Source organism: Panulirus ornatus, chromosome 23 (assembly GCF_036320965.1).
Source record: "Panulirus ornatus isolate Po-2019 chromosome 23, ASM3632096v1, whole genome shotgun sequence".
NCBI classification, from domain to species: Eukaryota; Metazoa; Arthropoda; class Malacostraca; order Decapoda; family Palinuridae; genus Panulirus; species Panulirus ornatus.
The window spans coordinates 20,599,029-20,619,708 of record NC_092246.1 but is presented as its reverse complement, the minus strand read 5'-3'; the positions used below and the strand labels follow the sequence as shown (position 1 = coordinate 20,619,708).

At 41.5% G+C, this 20,680-nt stretch overlaps 1 protein-coding gene across 5 annotated transcripts in view; it reads right to left on the bottom strand.

The window, feature by feature from the left end:
• LOC139756874 (inter alpha-trypsin inhibitor, heavy chain 4-like) overlaps window positions 1-20,680 on the bottom strand; it is a 457,935-nt gene that overhangs the window by 35,834 nt on the left and 401,421 nt on the right. For all 5 annotated transcript variants that reach the window (XM_071676730.1, XM_071676729.1, XM_071676732.1 and 2 more), the window contains 3 exons: window positions 5,168-5,330; window positions 3,521-3,663; window positions 2,682-2,798 (listed from right to left, as the gene is read on the bottom strand). In XM_071676730.1, the coding sequence (XP_071532831.1) occupies window positions 2,682-2,798; window positions 3,521-3,663; window positions 5,168-5,330 (423 nt within the window). The remainder of the gene's footprint in view (window positions 1-2,681; window positions 2,799-3,520; window positions 3,664-5,167; window positions 5,331-20,680) is intronic.

The following is a 20,680-nucleotide window of genomic DNA, read 5'->3' as shown; positions in this document are numbered from 1 at the left end:
ACAAGTGTAAAAGGAAAGGTGTATATGTGTGTAAATATAAGTATATTATTGTATACAGAAACTATAAATGGTGATGGGGACAATTCTATGAAGTTGCAACTCAAGGTTCAACCCCAATATATCTACACCTCCTTCTTCCTCCACTTTATCTTAACTACCTCCAGTGTGCAATCTATGCATTAACTTACTGCAACACCATAGCCACATAAATTATGTTACCTCAATTAATTCTTCTTTGCATTTAAACGTATTCAACCATTATTGCCACCTGTTACTTTACCACCATCTTAAGTACCTCATTCTTCTTTTAATAGTGTATAAAGATTTTCCATTGGTCTTCCTTGCTTTAATTATATATATACAATTTTGTTTATATATTCATCTTTATATTCATTTATCATACTTGATCACCATTTCCTACATCAGCGAGGCAGTGCAAGAAAACAGACGAAGAAAGACCCATCTACTCATACATACATACATACATACATGTACATATACATATCAACATACATATATATACAAACATATATACTTATGTATATATTCATACTTCCTCTCCTTCATCTATTCCTGGGACCACCCCAACCCATGTCAGTGATGTAGTGCCAGGAAACAGACAAAAAAAAAGGCCACGTATTCCTGCGGGTCATAGAGGTGACTAAAAGGGGTGGGAGTGGGGGCTGAAAATCCTCCCCACCTATTCTACTTAAAAAAAAAGAAAAGAAGAACAGAGACATGGGTTCGGTGTGGATTTTACCCACTGAGGCTCAGTCATCTGTTCTTGGTGCTACTTTGCTAACATGGAAATGGCAATCAAGCATGAAAATAATATTCTTTTTTTTTTTTTTTTTGCTTTGTCGCTGTCTCCCGCGTTTGCGAGGTAGCGCAAGGAAACAGACGAAAGAAATGGCCCAACCCACCCCCATACACATGTATATACATATGTCCACACACGCAAATATACATACCTACACAGCTTTCCATGGTTTACCCCAGACGCTTCACATGCCCTGATTCAATCCACTGACAGCATGTCAACCCTGGTATAACACATCGATCCAATTCACTCTATTCCTTGCCCTCCTTTCACCCTCCTGCATGTTCAGGCCCCAATCACACAAAATCTTTTTCACTCCATCTTTCCACCTCCAATTTGGTCTCCCACTTCTCCTCGTTCCCTCCACCTCCGACACATATATCCTCCTGGTCAATCTTTCCTCACTCATTCTCTCCATGTGCCCAAACCATTTCAAAACACCCTCTTCTGCTCTCTCAACCACGCTCTTTTTATTTCCACACATCTCTCTTACCCTTACGTTACTTACTCGATCAAACCACCTCACACCACACATTGTCCTCAAACATCTCATTTCCAGCACATCCATCCTCCTGCGCACAACTCTATCCATAGCCCATGCCTCGCAACCATACAACATTGTTGGAACCACTATTCCTTCAAACATACCCATTTTTGCTTTCCGAGATAATGTTCTTGACTTCCACACATTCTTCAAGGCTCCCAGGATTTTCGCCCCCTCCCCCACCCTATGATCCACTTCCGCTTCCATGGTTCCATCCACTGCCAGATCCACTCCAAGATATCTAAAACACTTTACTTCCTCCAGTTTTTCTCCATTCAAACTTACCTCCCAATTGACTTGACCCTCAACCCTTCTGTACCTAATTACCTTGCTCTTATTCACATTTACTCTTAACTTTCTTCTTTCACACGCTTTACCAAACTCAGTCACCAGTTTCTGCAGTTTCTCACATGAATCAGCCACCAGCGCTGTATCATCAGCGAACAACAACTGACTCACTTCCCAAGCTCTCTCATCCCCAACAGACTTCATACTTGCCCCTCTTTCCAAAACTCTTGCATTCACCTCCCTAACAACCCCATCCATAAACAAATTAAACAACCATGGAGACATCACACACCCCTGCCGCAAACCTACATTCACTGAGAACCAATCACTTTCCTCTCTTCCTACACGTACACATGCCTTACATCCTCGATAAAAACTTTTCACTGCTTCTAACAACCTGCCTCCCACACCATATATTCTTAATACCTTCCACAGAGCATCTCTATCAACTCTATCATATGCCTTCTCCAGATCCATAAATGCTACATACAAATCCATTTGCTTTTCTAAGTATTTCTCACATACATTCTTCAAAGCAAACACCTGATCCACACATCCTCTACCACTTCTGAAACCACACTGCTCTTCCCCAATCTGATGCTCTGTACATGCCTTCACCCTCTCAATCAATACCCTCCCATATAATTTACCAGGAATACTCAACAAACTTATACCTCTGTAATTTGAGCACTCACTCTTATCCCCTTTGCCTTTGTACAATGGCACTATGCACGCATTCCGCCAATCCTCAGACACCTCACCATGAGTCATACATACATTAAATAACCTTACCAACCAGTCAATAATACAGTCACCCCCTTTTTTAATAAATTCCACTGCAATACCATCCAAACCTGCTGCCTTGCCAGCTTTCATCTTCCGCAAAGCTTTTACTACCTCTTCCCTGTTTACCAAATCATTTTCCCTAACCCTCTCACTTTGAAAAAATATATATATAAAAAAAGGAGGTATACACACTGTCCATATCAGCTCTTCCTTTCCTTCCTCTGGGTAAATCACAGTTCTTACCTGCATCAGTTTAATTCCTTCCATGGACCCTGAGGTGTCAATCAAGAAGGTGATGTGTTTGGGTGTGTACTGCAAGTCGATTGGAGCAAAGAAATGTACAAAATATCCTTCCTCAATCTGAAAAGTGAAAAGTTATTCTTAATAATGTGCAAAGAAATGTACCATGCATGCAATGAAGACCACATTTTTTCATTTCTTTTCCAAATTAGTTTTTTTCCAACTATAACTAACATAAATCTATAACCCTAACTTTGGTAAAAGGCACAGTTATGAGAAGACAATCCAGTCACAGATCTATATAATAAATGAAATTAATTTTCCAAAATAACACTTTTTTTTCCTTTCACATCTAAAATGAATGGCAAACCTACATGTTTCCACTGCAGAAGCCTATTCCCTAACCAGACCACACATTACATGCACTTCCTGCCATATGCATTTTCGTTTTTCTCCGAGTTTGTATCAAGTGAATTTATGAAAATATTTATGTTGAGAGTAGGTATTTGAAACACTCATACCTGTTGATGCATGCCCTCCACATTCTTCCACTTTTGTCAGTTAGATCTGGGACCATATTTCTACCAATCAAGTCAACTACTCTAGTTGTCTTCCTCTCATCCATTTGTAACTAATCATAAACAGTTTCTTATTACTGGAACTACAAAGTCATCAAGTCAATTCAACAGCATGTCACTCACCAGGTTAAACAATAACATGGTTTCAGCTATATCATGTGTTATATAGCCCAACATTTTGATAAGTACAGATTCTAACATATGCAAGACCAAAAGCTTATAAGTATACTAATCATACTTCAAAACATAGCCATTCATCATTACCTGAACATCACCAGCATCTAAGGCCCTCTCCACATCATAGTGAACCACCAGTTGGCCATGGATTACTTTATTGTCAGGTATCATTCCTGGGTCTGGGTCAAACTGAAGACGTGCAGTTCTGCCTCCTTCCCTCCACTCAGTCACTAGAAATGATACTTACTGTAAGACTGATTTCTGCTCAAACCTGATGGAAATTATGCTTAAAGTATTAGGTACAAAGTACAATGTAAAAAATTTCTAGAAGAGGTATACATACCATTTACTATATGCTACCATTTGTCAAAATGGTGCATCTTAAAAAAAAAGGAAAACAAAGCGACTAATCAAGTAACCACCCTCACCTCAGCTGTGCACATGTGATGTGACAGGGCAGCCTGCAATCTTACAACTATGCCCCTTCCTTAGTAACCACAGACAGGAATCTTGAATGGGGTGTAATGGAAAGGTGTTCAATGCATGTGATTCAAAAAATAGAGGAATATAAGGTACAGAAAATCAGCTTTACCAGTTAAAGTTACCTACACAATGATCAGATCAAATGAGAAGAATGTGGTTTGACTTACAGAAGTTACTGGAGATGCTTATGGTTAAGGACCAGAAAGATCTGTCAGTTGAACTCAAAACAACATGCTTTCTTTTTTGCTTCCTATTATGATGAAGCTCTTTACTTTATGAATATCTCTGCAGGGATTTGGAGCAGGGTGGAATTTATGGGAAAATTAGAGTTTCATGACTCAATACAGTCTGTCCCTAATGTGACAGGCATCAAATAATGATTGGGGAAGAGATATAATAAAGAGAGAATTTAGGACTTCATCCCAGCCTCCATAAGCTCTGCTTTATGTTCAGTACAGCATTTGGCATTCTCGCGAGCAAAACAATGCTGGCTCATTAGGTCCCATTAGTAATCCTCCCAACACCCAGGCAGCAGTACTTCTCTAGTGACTGAATGTCTATTATCTACTATTACTACAGTACTTTTTACATACAGCTGCAAACCATTCTGTGCATTTATGTGCAGCAAATGCACAAAACAGTCAGTACAGTAACTGGATGTTAACATGTCTAGCAAATAATTCTAAACACTTTGTGGAATGCTCCCACCAACAATGTCACTGACTGATCTTTATTATAGAAAATTTAGGTACTAAGGATGTCATCTGCTAGGGAGGTTAGGTGAGGATTTCACGAGTAAAGTTAATTTCTGTGACAATTTCTGAGCTAGCACATTAGGAAGCCCAACTTTTTTCTTACCCACAATAGAAAAAGAAGTCCAAATTACGATCCACAATAGAAAAAAGTTCAAATTATGCTTTTCCTCTCTTATCCTATTCTCAACATACACTATACTACTATTTCAAAACAAAATCCTATTTCAAAGCTATTTCTGTAGCAGCACTACTATGCAACTTTGCTTTTCAACTCATTTTACATATTTGTTCAAGATCGGCCCTGTTATATTTTCATTTATAAAAGGCCAAATGTGAAAAATATCAACAACTGCAACCTTAATGACACAAAAGCTTTCCTCTATCTTTTAAGAAACAGAGTCTGAGTCCCTTTGTGAACTTAATACTTCATCCAGGCCATACAAGTTCACAGGATGCTGCAGCAAGCTTGTTTAACTATGGTGAACCTAAAACTCACCAGCATTTCTAAAATCCTTTCCGCCCGGCACTTTGTCCACCCTGAGGATGCTGATGTCTCGGGTTTCATGGATGGTAACGTCAACCAGCAAATCCTTCACTGGGTATCCAGGGTGTATGTTGATCTTATGTGCATACACTCCCAGACGGCGAATTAGGAGTTCCTGAAATAACAAAGAAAATCAAGCACATGACACATCATGGGAGGTCCTGTTCCTGTTCAGTGCGTGGCTCTACCACTTTGAGAAGATTAATGTAAAGAATTCTATTTCCCTTTATTGGTGTATAATCTTTTACCTTTCGTTTTAAACTTCATTTTCTTTTGACTCATCAACCCTCAAGTGATCAATGATCATCTGTGATCTGAGATGAAGAGTATGATTTCATCATATATCTCGTTACAGTTCAGATCAATACTTTACCCCCCCCAGTATGACATGACCTCCGAGCTGACCCCTATATGTCAGGACAAGTTCCTGGCCATCACACCTGAAGGTTGCACTGGTACAAAACCAGTCTTTGCGAGTGAAAAAAGTAAGACTCCTTAAAAAAGAAATCTTTGATACAATCAGATCTCAGACATGATATGACAGTCTTCCCTCAGAATGACGATATAAATACCCAACCAAGAACAAGATGGGTTTGCTCCCTCTCTAAGCCATTCTGGACCAGGTCTTCCAATACCCTGTCTCACGCACCAGCTGTCTCTGTCACATTTTCAAAGCATGTCCCGCGACACATCGTCCATGGAGGTTGGTGGTACAGGAATCTGTGACACTAAAGACCCTCTTGCAGCAACAATACTTTGTGATTTCTAAAAACGCACAATGTCTATGCTTACCGTGAGAAAAAAAAAATTGTTTCCATGTAAACTGCCACTGATGTTCGGGTCAAGGTAAGGTCAAGAAGCAACAAGACCTGCTGTTAGTCGAGGGGATTGGGTGGCCCCTCCAAGACCTAAGTGTAAACCTGATTCAACCTAATCTTGCAACGTTTAAAAAAAAAAGTTGCAAGATACACTCCAAGAGACATTACCAACAAACCAATTCCATAAGGTAACATACACAAACGATAAACAACTTTTATATTTCTGAAAAAGATTTTGCCTCTCAGGTTTCGAAGTATCAGAATGGTGAGAATTCCTGGGAACCAAGCTATTCCACACAAATAGTACTTAACTCAGAACCACTTTACTAACACGAAGGGAGTCGCCAGACCTACTCATGTAAGCTTTCTCAAAACCCCAGAATTCTGAGAAAATTTCTTTTCCTTTAAGATGGATACTCTAAGATATGGGAAGGGGGGGGGGGGGACAATTCACTACATAATCTGAGTTTTCAAGAATACTGGGTATGGTGTGTGTTTACAATCCTGTCCAGCAATCAGAGGTACATCATATGGGCTCTTGCCAGCTAAACAACAAATCTGGTGACGGAAGGAACTAAAGAACTGTCTTCCCTGAATAAAATAAAAGGGGAAAAGGATCGCAGGAAAGCAATCTTATCTACCTTTTCCTCAGGGAGAATCAACATACTTGGCAAAACACCTCTGCCGTGTGGCCTTATCAAGTGGCTCCCTCCTTCAGGAGTGAGATTATCTGAATTATGGTCTCAAGAGTTCAGCAGTATCATAATAACATTTGGGAATACATGCAAACTCGGGCGCCACACAAACCCGAGTACATCTGGTACAATGTCTGCATCCTGGGACGCATAAATATATAAATAATGACGATCTTCTTGGCGAGACAATAGCAACAAGGTCATCTTTGAATGCTTTCAAGCGGGTGTGGAAGCTCGCTCTCTCTCTCTCTCTCTCTCTATCTCTCTCTCTCTCTCTCTCTCTCTCTCTCTCTCTCTCTCAGCTTCTGTGGAAATCTGATACATAATTACTTGCACAGTCACTTTCTTCACTCGTGAATACGGTAACAGAAATTCCGTGATGCAGCTTCGTACAGTGCACATATTTATCCTAACTACCCATACACAACACAGGCTTTTAAGTATCATACAAATGCACTGCAGAGAATACAACCGAACCAACCAGTTAATAATATCAACTAATTCGGGTCAGCTGATTAATCGAGGGTAAGTATGAAAATAAAATACGTATAATTCTATACTTATCCGAACACATTAACCAAAGAACCAAGGCGAAACTTAGGGTTTAGCTTAAAGGTTAGGCTTTCATCATCCCAGTCGGCACCGCACAGTCAAACTGAAGGTGTTACAGAACATTGTACAATTTTAGGCTACAAGAGAAACTAGGTCTGACAGCAACACCATAAATATGTATGTGTTTTTGTCACGAGATTTTGCACTATGACTCGAAACAATGATGACCTTGAATAACACTGACATTCAGGGAATACATAATATTACAAAAATTCCAAACAAATTACGTATTAACTGCTGACCTGATTGGTACGGGTTGTATTCGCTAACATTTCATGATAGCTTACTTACTTATTTATTTACTTACGGTTTTAATTCCTATTTCGCTTTATCATGCATAAAATACCAATTATCGTAACTGCCTCCTCCATGGATAGTGTGCCCGTGTGATTTCATAATCTTAAAACATTTCGACAACCAATTGCTAAAAACCCATATTTCATGTGAAGTATGCATCTTTAATTCATATCTCGCAGTCTTACCACACAGTAAAACAATAATTTCAACCTACTTTGCGATATATCAAACACATTTTCTACATATGACGTAAATCAACTAATATACAAGAACAGCAGCATTCCACTTTTCATGTGACGTTCACCACTACATTCACAAACAAATTTCGTGCTAATTAAGACAGGACAAGGTCTTTCCCATCTCATTGGAGGCGATAAATTAGGTCAAACTGCCAGGGAGACCTTGTTAGTATATAATTAATGTACCAAACAGGAGCGGCGTGTTAGGAGGGCCAGCTCCACCAAACAGGCAGTTGTATAATTAAACATTCAGGGAATTTCATTTTAAAGTGTACCCATGGCGAACTGCCGTTGTGCGGACTTCCAATATCAGGAAGGGGAAAATTCCTACATATGTGTGTTGTCTGTGACAATATGTAGTACTGTAATGCACGTACCTCAGTGTGCGGTGGATGGGCTGCATTTTCTCTGAGGAATGAATAAACTTTTGAATTCTGAATCATGGTGTTCGAAAACGCAGGGGAACTTGTGGTTTTAGAGATGGATCAAGCAAAAGGGTACAATTCAGCTGCCTGCACTACGCAATTTCTGACAAGATGGTGCTAACTTTTTTTTTTTAATATCAAACATTTATGGAAGAAGATTCCAATTGCTCCTCGCACAGCAATGGTCACAACACACGTGAAATAAACCATTGACCTTCAACTTATACGATCGCGTCCTTGGCGCTCCCGGCACAGCAAATGCCATCGCTGAGGTCAAACTTTTAGGTCAGACTTAGGGAAAAAGAAAAGTGCACAATCAAATTCAGAGGCAAAGACATCGCATTAAAGTTACGAGATACGATCTTAAACTTTGTAATACACTCGCTTCTTTCATTAAAACTTCTCGGAGACTTCATTATATATTTGTTTTATAAAGTTACAAGATAAGACTGGCAGAGAATGCAATGCACCTACCGCCATGTAAACCATGCATGCACTCACACTCTTTCTTACCCAGTAATGCAATACAAATCTAAACAATAGACTCTAAATTTCCTCAAATCAAACGATAAGTTTACCATTGTACAATACACCAACACATTCCCACCATGTAATACAATGAGAACAAACACAAAAATGCAGTCAATGTAAACAAGAAATACACTGAACGCTACAATGCATTTAAATAATTCTGTGCAAGCAATACACTGACCATAGTCTACACGCATTCAACGCAATCTAAGCAATACACTATACAATCAACTCAACACAATCAAGCAATGCACGAATGCACTCAACACCTAACAAAAACAATGCTTTCAACACATCTTTAACAATTCAACTCTTGAGCAAAAATGTCATACAATGAATGTGTCATACAAGGAACTTACTCCCAACCCCAGAAACATTACAGGCCATAATCTCAATTATCAATTTCGAGTTAATTAATATCTCAAATAGTTTAATCATTCTGGCTACGTTATCCAAAGGTTTGCATGTAACAAAAAATTTAAAACAGAAATAATTGCAACATGATGGACCAGCGGTATATGATGTGAGAGGCCTGGCTGACGTGTATTTATCGAACTGTTCTGTCAGCAGTGAGCTGATGGTTCGAGTCTTGAAATATATATGAAGACTATCCCAGAAATACCAGAAGGAATCTCTGGCATTAATATTTCAGGCGTTTACTTGGAACCTTGGTCGTTATCTACCAAGTCCATCAACATAATCGCTAAAGCAGATGCATTTTTGCCCTTGCTATTTTTTTTTTTTTCATGCGTGATAAAGTCAATATCCTAACTCTCCTCTAAATATTTTACATCAGCCATTTCAAACCACCATGAGCTAAGTGAATTTACACAAGTCCCTCACACGAACCAGCACATTTTCTACGAAAAAATGCCAAATTTAGGATCTCAAAGAAAATGGGTGTAAGATATGGGAGACGCGGTTACACATATACTAGATTTTATATCGACTATTATTACTCAAGGATCTATTTCAAAGATTTTCAAAGGAAGAGTTTCGGTGTTACCCAGGGACTATTTGTAAGGCCTACCGCAGCCCGGGGCTGCGCTACTTCAAGTGGCTGGGAAATGTGGACTACTTGGACTACAGCAACCCAAAGCCGAATTTTCATACACACACACACACACACACACACACACACACACATATATATATATATATATATATATATATATATATATATATATATATATATATATCGATGACCAAGTCATGCACCCAATCAAGCGAGGAAGAACAGCTGGGTTGAGTTTGGACCGACTGCCGCATCCAGGATTCGAACCTATGCGCTCGGCGGCCCGCGAATGCATCGAGGTCAGACAGCGGCATCTCGCACCACAAGACTTCCTCCAGTTGTTTATCTTGTTGTGGCTACCAGGATGTGGACGCTATCGCCCTCCACTGGGGCGAGGACAGCGCCTTCCGTGTCTTATCAGGCCTTCCTCTCCCCCCCCCTTCCACCACGGCCTCTCCCTCCCCCAACCTATTCAACCTGGACAGTAACCTCCTACCCCCTGCAGGGAAATCACGTTACCCCTTCCACTGCATCAAGTTACCCCTTCCAGGACATGGAGTTACCCCCCTTAGAATCCTTCAGGGGGGGAAGAGACCCGAGTTACACCCAGGGTCCTCTTGTTGGGGGGTTGGAGTTACCCCCTAGGGTTCCTTCTGGGGGGGGGGTTGGGCTGGAGTTACCCCCCAGGGAAGCTGGGGGTTAACCCCAGAGAGACGAGATCTGATCAGGTAAGGGGGAAGGGTGAGGGGAAACGTTCCGCTTCCCCCTCCCCCACCCAGGGTAGAGCCATCACCAGTGGGTGTGGTGTGGGGGAGGGAGGAATGGGAGGCCAATGTCATATCTCCTCCATCACTAACAACAACCCTGTTATCACCCATCACGGTGGGCGGGGTCCACGGGGGTGTGTGGGTGGAGCGCTGGGACCCACAAACACAGCAGCCACGGTTCGAGTCTTTGAGAAGGCACGAGCAGGCTCACAGTTAATCCAACTGTTCCTGCTCCCCTTTAGTGTATTGAATAATTGGGTAACTGATATATATATATATATATATATATATATATATATATATATATATATATATATATATATATATATATATATATATATATATTTTTTTTTATACTTTGTCGCTGTCTCCCGCGTTTGCGAGGTAGCGCAAGGAAACAGACGAAAGAAATGGCCCAACCCCCCCCATACACATGTATATACATACGTCCACACACGCAAATATACATACCTACACAGCTTTCCATGGTTTACCCCAGACGCTTCACATGCCTTGATTCAATCCACTGACAGCACGTCAACCCCGGTATACCACATCGCTCCAATTCACTCTATTCCTTGCCCTCCTTTCACCCTCCTGCATGTTCAGGCCCCGATCACACAAAATCTTTTTCACTCCATCTTTCCACCTCCAATTTGGTCTCCCTCTTCTCCTTGCTCCCTCCACCTCCGACACATATATCCTCTTGGTCAATCTTTCCTCACTCATCCTCTCCATGTGCCCAAACCACTTCAAAACACCCTCTTCTGCTCTCTCAACCACGCTCTTTTTATTTCCACACATCTCTCTTACCCTTACGTTACTCACTCGATCAAACCACCTCACACCACACATTGTCCTCAAACATCTCATTTCCAGCACATCCATCCTCCTGCGCACAACTCTATCCATAGCCCACGCCTCGCAACCATACAACATTGTTGGAACCACTATTCCTTCAAACATACCCATTTTTGCTTTCCGAGATAATGTTCTCGACTTCCACACATTCTTCAAGGCCCCCAGAATTTTCGCCCCCTTCCCCACCCTATGATCCACTTCCGCTTCCATGGTTCCATCCGCTGCCAGATCCACTCCCAGATATCTAAAACACTTCACTTCCTCCAGTTTTTCTGTGTGTGTGTGTGTGTGTGTGTGTGTGTGTGTGTGTGTGTGTGTGTGTGTGTGTGTTTGTGTGTGTGTGCACAAGACCGAGACATGGTATATATATATATATATATATATATATATATATATATATATATATATATATATATATATATATATATATATATATATATATCCCTTAAGAACGCTGAATTACGTTCAAAGGTCATAGGCCATAAATCTGTCCACCATGGAAGAGAGAGGAATAAGTTGCAACTTGATCCTAACATTGAAAAGTTTTCAACCCCGTTTGAAGACGTCGAAAATGAACGGTTCTTGGGAGACTGGAAAGACAGGCTATCGGGAGGCCATAACATGGAACTAAACAAGACAAGTTCTTTAAACAATTCCGTTTCAACTTCAGAGCCTGAACACGATGCACTTCAGGACAAAACTTCTGCTCGAGTGCTACTTCAACGGAAATACCCAAGTTAGAACTAAGTATACAAGAGTTAGAACTGCTCGTTAGTACACAGAACACACGACTTTCTTTTCATTGAAAAGTGAGGGTGTTTACGCGCACCTCTACCTAAAACTCTTACAATTTCCCCTGTGGTCTATTAGGGAACGATATAAAAAATAAAAAATAATAAAAAAAATGAAATAAAAGGGTAAAAGTCCCGTTTAGTTCAGCAAGGCTATGGACTCTGGACGAGAATCTGTTCTAGAAACCCTATTACAATGATTAATCACAAGTTATCATGCAAAGTTTTACATGATCTGTTAATATCTTACTAATGATTTGTTGGTCCAATCAACAGCGCGTATCTTATCTTTATCTATGAGCAGTCTGACACAGAGCAATATCAACTCTCACTTGGCGAGCAAGTTAGGTTAGGTTAGGTTAGGTTAGGTTAGGTTAGGTTAGGTTAGGTTAGGATAGGTAAAATACAAACAAAATAAAAAAGTGACTGTTTTTTGGAGGGGGTGTTCATGGCTAACGAAAAAAAAAATCTCCCTCAAAAACATTTATCACCATTAAATACGTATCGAAATCAGTTCTAGATAAACATTTATGATTGCTCTAATGGTCACAGCCGCCAATATTCAATATTCACCTCCCCCCGAATACTGCAGCAGCTTTATTCAATGTCGTCCAACACAACAATGGTGCAAATGATGCCCCCAAATGGTTACTGTATTTTACTAAACACCAGAACTGCGTAAACAGATTCGATCAATATCCAGAGCAAGGGCGATGCGGAGCTAAACTTGACTTTGACCAGTAAATTCACAATGCTTCTGACATATTTACCATAAACAAGAAAAATATCACTTGCAAGTGATGACTAAATATTTTACATAATAACATACATATCACGTTCCACCATTTTTATTTCCCTTTTTTTTTTTTTTTAAAAAGCTTCACAAAAAAAGTTATGAAATATGGAATCTTTCAAAAAAAATGGTTGTCACATCCTGTAATCGTCCTTTTCCCCTTCCAGCCCGCAGTCAAAAATTAAATGGACAAAATTGAAGAGAATCTTCGAAGTTCTTTAAAGGAAATTATATATAATTCATTATACTTCATCGCCGTTTCTCGCGTGAGCGAGGTAGCGCCAGGAAACAGACGAAGAATGGCCCATACACACACACACACATTATATATATATATATATATATATATATATATATATATATATATATATATATATATATATATATATATTTTTTTTTTTTTTTTTTTTTTATACTTTGTCGCTGTCTCCCGCGTTTGCGAGGTAGCGCAAGGAAACAGACGAAAGAAATGGCCCAACCCCCCCCCCCCATACACATGTACATACACACGTCCACACACGCAAATATACATACCTACACAGCTTTCCATGGTTTACCCCAGACGCTTCACATGCCTTGATTCAATCCACTGACAGCACGTCAACCCCTGTATACCACATCGCTCCAATTCACTCTATTCCTTGCCCTCCTTTCACCCTCCTGCATGTTCAGGCCCCGATCACACAAAATCTTTTTCACTCCATCTTTCCACCTCCAATTTGGTCTCCCTCTTCTCCTCGTTCCCTCCACCTCCGACACATATATCCTCTTGGTCAATCTTTCCTCACTCATTCTCTCCATGTGCCCAAACCATTTCAAAACACCCTCTTCTGCTCTCTCAACCACGCTCTTTTTATTTCCACACATCTCTCTTACCCTTACGTTACTTACTCGATCAAACCACCTCACACCACACATTTTCCTCAAACATCTCATTTCCAGCACATCCATCCTCCTGCGCACATCTCTATCCATAGCCCACGCCTCGCAACCATACAACATTGTTGGTACCACTATTCCTTCAAACATACCCATTTTTGCTTTCCGAGATAATGTTCTCGACTTCCACACATTTTTCAAGGCTCCCAAAATTTTCGCCCCCTCCCCCACCCTATGATCCACTTCCGCTTCCATGGTTCCATCCGCTGACAGATCCACTCCCAGATATCTAAAACACTTCACTTCCTCCAGTTTTTCTCCATTCAAACTCACCTCCCAATTGACTTGACCCTCACCCCTACTGTACCTAATAACCTTGCTCTTATTCACATTTACTCTTAACTTTCTTCTTCCACACACTTTACCAAACTCAGTCACCAGCTTCTGCAGTTTCTCACATGAATCAGCCACCAGCGCTGTATCATCAGCGAACAACAACTATATATATATATATATATATATATATATATATATATATATATATATATGCCGGCAAGGCAGCAGAATTGGATGGTATTGCAGTGGAATTTATTAAAAAAGGGGGTGACTGTATTGTTGACTGGTTGGTAAGGTTATTTAATGTATGTATGACTCATGGTGAGGTGCCTGAGGATTGGCGGAATGCGTGCATAGTGCCATTGTACAAAGGCAAAGGGGATAAGAGTGAGTGCTCAAATTACAGAGGTACAAGTTTGTTGAGTATTCCTGGTAAATTATATGGGAGGGTATTGATTGAGAGGGTGAAGGCATGTACAGAGCATCAGATTGGGGAAGAGCAGTGTGGTTTCAGAAGTGGTAGAGGATGTGTGGATCAGGTGTTTGCTTTGAAGAATGTATGTGAGAAATACTTAGAAAAGCAAATGGATTTGTATGTAGCATTTATGGATCTGGAGAAGGCATATGATAGAGTTGATAGAGATGCTCTGTGGAAGGTATTAAGAATATATGGTGTGGGAGGAAAGTTGTTAGAAGCAGTGAAAAGTTTTTATCGAGGATGTAAGGCATGTGTACGTGTAGGAAGAGAGGAAAGTGATTGGTTCTCAGTGAATGTAGGTTTGCGGCAGGGGTGTGTGATGTCTCCATGGTTGTTTAATTTGTTTATGGATGGGGTTGTTAGGGAGGTAAATGCAAGAGTTTTGGAAAGAGGGGCAAGTATGAAGTCTGTTGGGGATGAGAGAGCTTGGGAAGTGAGTCAGTTGTTGTTCGCTGATGATACAGCGCTGGTGGCTGATTCATGTGAGAAACTGCAGAAGCTGGTGACTGAGTTTGGAAAAGTGTGTGGAAGAAGAAAGTTAAGAGTAAATGTGAATAAGAGCAAGGTTATTAGGTACAGTAGGGTTGAGGGTCAAGTCAATTGGGAGGTGAGTTTGAATGGAGAAAAACTGGAGGAAGTGAAGTGTTTTAGATATCTGGGAGTGGATCTGGCAGCGGATGGAACCATGGAAGCGGAAGTGGATCATAGGGTGGGGGAGGGGGCGAAAATCCTGGGGGCCTTGAAGAATGTGTAGAAGTCGAGAACATTATCTCGGAAAGCAAAAATGGGTATGTTTGAAGGAATAGTGGTTCCAACAATGTTGTATGGTTGCGAGGCGTGGGCTATGGATAGAGTTGTGCGCAGGAGGATGGATGTGCTGGAAATGAGATGTTTGAGGACAATGTGTGGTGTGAGGTGGTTTGATCGAGTGAGTAACGTGAGGGTAAGAGAGATGTGTGGAAATAAAAATAGCGTGGTTGAGAGAGCAGAAGAGGGTGTTTTGAAGTGGTTTGGGCACATGGAGAGGATGAGTGAGGAAAGATTGACCAAGAGGATATATGTGTCGGAGGTGGAGGGAACAAGGAGAAGAGGGAGACCAAATTGGAGGTGGAAAGATGGAGTGAAAAAGATTTTGTGTGATCGGGGCCTGAACATGCAGGAGGGTGAAAGGAGGGCAAGGAATAGAGTGAATTGGAGCGATGTGGTATACCGGGGTTGACGTGCTGTCAGTGGATTGAAGCAAGGCATGTGAAGCGTCTGGGGTAAACCATGGAAAGCTGTGTAGGTATGTATATTTGCGTGTGTGGACGTATGTATATACATGTGTATGGGGGGGGGTTGGGCCATTTCTTTCGTCTGTTTCCTTGCGCTACCTCGCAAACGCGGGAGACAGCGACAAAGTATAATAAATAAAAAAAAAAAAAAATATATATATATATATATATATATATATATATATATATATATATATATATATACATATGCGACTAAAAGGGGAGGGAGCGGGGGGCTGGAAATCCTCCCCTCTCGTTTTTTTTTTAATTTTCCAAAAGAAGGAACAGAGGGGGCCAGGTGAGGATATTCCAAAAAAGGCCCAGTCCTCTGTTCTTAACGCTACCTCGCTAATGCGGGAAATGGCAAATAGTTTGAAAAAAAAAAAAAAATATATATATAAACCAAACCTAACTTTTAGCCCCCATGGATTTTCATAGAATATGAATAATAACCACCATATTTCAAAAAGCTTATGTGCAAAGCCATCCTAGTTCATTTTTTAACTTATGAATTAGCCCCCCCAAAAGGGTAAACTAGAATATGCAAACCAACTAACTAAATAATATATCCATAAAAATCTATTTGCAAGCGAAATGTATTAAATTAGAACGGCTATCGACCGTTCACTGGTGATGATGCCAGAAATATATATATATATATGTTGGAAAGGATCACAATTTTGCGCGTGATCAAGACATTCCTTTGAGTCCACGGGGAAAATGAAACACGAAAAGTTCCCAAGTGCACTTTCTTGTAATAATCACATCATCAGGGGAGACACAAGAGAGAAATATAACAGTCAGTTGATGTACATCGAAGAGACCTAGCTTCGTCTCTTCGATGTATATCAACTGACTTATATTTCTCTCTTGTGTCTCCCCTGATGATGTGATTATTACACGAAAGTGCACTTGGGAACTTTTCGTGTTTCATTTTCCCCGTGGACTCATAGGAATATATATATATATTTTTTTTTCTTTTTTTTTTTTTTATACTTTGTCGCTGTCTCCCGCGTTTGCGAGGTAGCGCAGGGAAACAGACGAAAGAAATGCCCACCCCCCCCCATACTCATGTACATACACACGTCCACACACGCAAATATACATACCTACACAGCTTTCCATGGTTTACCCCAGACGCTTCACATGCCCTGATTCAATCCACCGACAGCACGTCAACCCCTGTATACCACATCGCTCCAATTCACTCTATTCCTTGCCCTCCTTTCACCCTCCTGCATGTTCAGGCCCCGATCACACAAAATCTTTTTCACTCCATCTTTCCACCTCCAATTTGGTCTCCCCCTTCTCCTCGTTCCCTCCACCTCCGACACATATATCCTCTTGGTCAATCTTTCCTCACTCATTCTCTCCATGTGCCCAAACCACTTCAAAACACCCTCTTCTGCTCTCCCAACCACGCTCTTTTTATTTCCACACATCTCTCTTACCCTTACGTTACTTACTCGATCAAACCACCTCACACCATAGTTTAAATATATATATATATATATATATATATATATATATATATATATATATATATATATATATATATATATATATATATATATATATATATATATGGCGAATAGTTTAAATATATATATATATATATATATATATATATATATATATATATATATATATATATATATATATATATATATATGCTTCGCAGTCATCGCTAGGCTTCAACCAGACACCCTTGCTGCCACTGCCATCCTCCCACAGTTTAATGATCCTAGTGAACACAGTGATGTGTCTCGGGCGGTTGTGCGCCAACACCAGCCCGGATAAGCTAACTTACGGAAGAAAATGACCGAAAGAATTAGTACCATAAAAGGGAATTTGTAATGTGTGTGTGTGTGTGTGTGTGTGTGTGTGTGTGTGTTTACTTACCCCGGAACGCTAAATCCGGATCCTATTTTCCCGCCATAATTTCTCTTTGTCTCTCTTAACGTGTGTACACACGGGATTACATACATACATGAGTTTGTGTGTATGTGTGTGTGTGTGTGTGTGTGTGTGTGTGTGTGTGTGTGTGTGTGTGTGTGTGTGTGTGTACAAAGGGCCTTCTTTGTACTGGCTCTCTGCAGCAGTATTGCCGTGGACACGGTAAATAAGGTGTTTGTATTAACTTCTAAAATGTATTTATATTTCATTTTATTACACTATGAGGCTTTAGGGGGGAAAAAAAGGACATTCTCGTTCCATCGCTTCGTAATTTTAGAAAGTGGTAATACAAGAGGGGAAGATATTTCCATCTGCGTTCCTACCACTCTTGTGTCGCCTTCGGGGCTTCCTGTGCCTCAATTTAACTCGCCTTTTGGTGTGTCCAACGTCAAACTACATCAGTAATGCAACTGACACTAACATCAAAAGAAAAAAAAAATGATTGAGTCACAAAACGACACACACACACACACCCATGTATGTATGTAATCCCGTGTGTACACACGTTAAGATAGACAAAGAGAAATTATGGCGGGAAAATAGGATCCGCATTTAGCGTTCCGGGGTAAGTAAACACACACACACACACACACCCAAGGGAGGCTGATGAAGAAGCCGTCTCACCAGGGAGGAGTAAGGAGGAAGACGCCTAAGATATACTGAACATGTAAAGGGCAGGAGGGGAACAGAGGACGTGTCGCGAGTCGCCTTTACTCAATGGGTTTCGAGGTGAGCAGCGGAGTGCCACAGGGCTGGCATTTGGAACCATCACTCTTCTTGGTCCTACGTGGATCACTGGCCCGATGGGCCTGCACTCCTACCTGGATGTGTTGGCACACGACTCCAAAAGGTCACGAGGGATGTGGAGAGAGAGAGAGAGAGAGAGAGAGAGAGAGAGAGAGAGAGAGAGAGAGAGAGAGAGAGAGAGAGAGAGAGAGAGAGAGAGAGAGAGAGAGACTGCTCCAGCTTACAAGGGGACCACAGCAGACTCCAAAGTTGGGGTCCGGAAGTGTGGTCATTTGACGACACTCGACCCGGAGCAAGCGTAGAGTAATGAGGAGGAGGCCAAGCCAAATACGGCCTTAATATGATCATTACTTGGGGCGTAAAGCTTCAGGTGTCTCCGTGTGAGGGCGTGGTGGGAGTCGACCGATATCGTCCCTAACCCGTCGCCAGAGTCCCACATTAGGAGGAAATTAGGGAGACCAACTGTCTGCTGGCGAATATCAGAACACCTTTCAAGTATACATGGATAAAAGAACTATTCAGCGAGCTGTTTACATCAGCCATAAGGCCAGAACTACAATATGCTTCTCAGGTTTGGCCGCCGCATGTAGAGAGACACACAGAGCTCACAGAGAAGGTCCAGAGGAGAGCAACAAAGACGGCACGAGAATTAAGAAGGCTGAGCTACAGGGAGAGAGGCTGGAGGCCTTAAATTCACCCATCTCAGAAGAAAGAGGAGTGAGGAGTGACCTGATCACAACCTCTACGCCGCTCGACGATGTGGATAGTGAACAATTCCTGGAGAGATGTGGGGTCAGAACCACCCTAGACGACATAACACGAAAACAAGTAAGAAACAGGATTAAGGATGGGCGAAATACTTGTATCATACAAGTGTGGCGGATGAACGGAACACAATGACTGAAGACATATGGTTAATACAGACAACATACATGAATTCGAGAAGTTGTTTGATAGCAGAGAATGTTTAAGAGATGAGGATCCACGAGTGTAAAACTCCCTCCCCAAACAATGCAAATAGATACTTATAAATCACACAGACACACACACACACACACACACACCATTACCATAACGCTCATTTCCATGGTTATAGACGGGGAACTCCGCCGTCAACAGCTGGCGCTCCCTGTTGTGGTGTTTATAACCAAGTGACTGGCGTCTGGAGGGGAGGGGGATCGTATCCAGGAATCCGAACCCCACTTCATGCGCACCTGAATAGCACCGAACGTCATAAGGGATTGGAATCTCCTCCATGCACACCTGGACGGCATCGAATGCCGTAAAGGACTAGAACCTCCCTCACGCACACATTGATGAAATCAAATGCTATAAAGTATTGGATCCTCCACCATGAACGTATGAAAGGAATCGAATGCCATAAAAGACAAGAATCTATATGCACACCTGAGAGGGAGGTATCGAATGCCGTACGTATTTATCTTTAGCCGGGGAGAAGAAGAAGGAGGGGGAGAATGAGGCGGTAAACTGTGGGGGAGATAAAACATCCACGATCTTTTCTCCCCACGTCGGGGGACTGAAACACACGTCAGTATCAAATTTCGTCTGTCTCAAGGATCGTCCCTGGAGGGTGAGGCGAGAGAGAGAGAGAGAGAGAGAGAGAGAGAGAGAGAGAGAGAGAGAGAGAGAGAGAGAAACACCCACGGGCTGTGGGAGTGGACAGAGATGGGGGAAAAGGAGATGGGAAAGGAACGAAGGGCTTGATGGAAGAGGTGGAGGGCGCGCGAGAGACGGGAGGAAAGGATAGAGCAGAGAAAGGGATAGACAGGATGAATAGACAGGGACGACCTGGCGGTGGTAACCCGGGTAGAGGAGGAGGCCTCTGGCCAGCTGGGGCTCAAAGGGGGGCCCTATCCCCCCCTATGGTTTTAGACATTCCCCTCGTACACCGGCCCAGTTTCGGGCCCCACCCATCCTGGCGGGGCCCGGG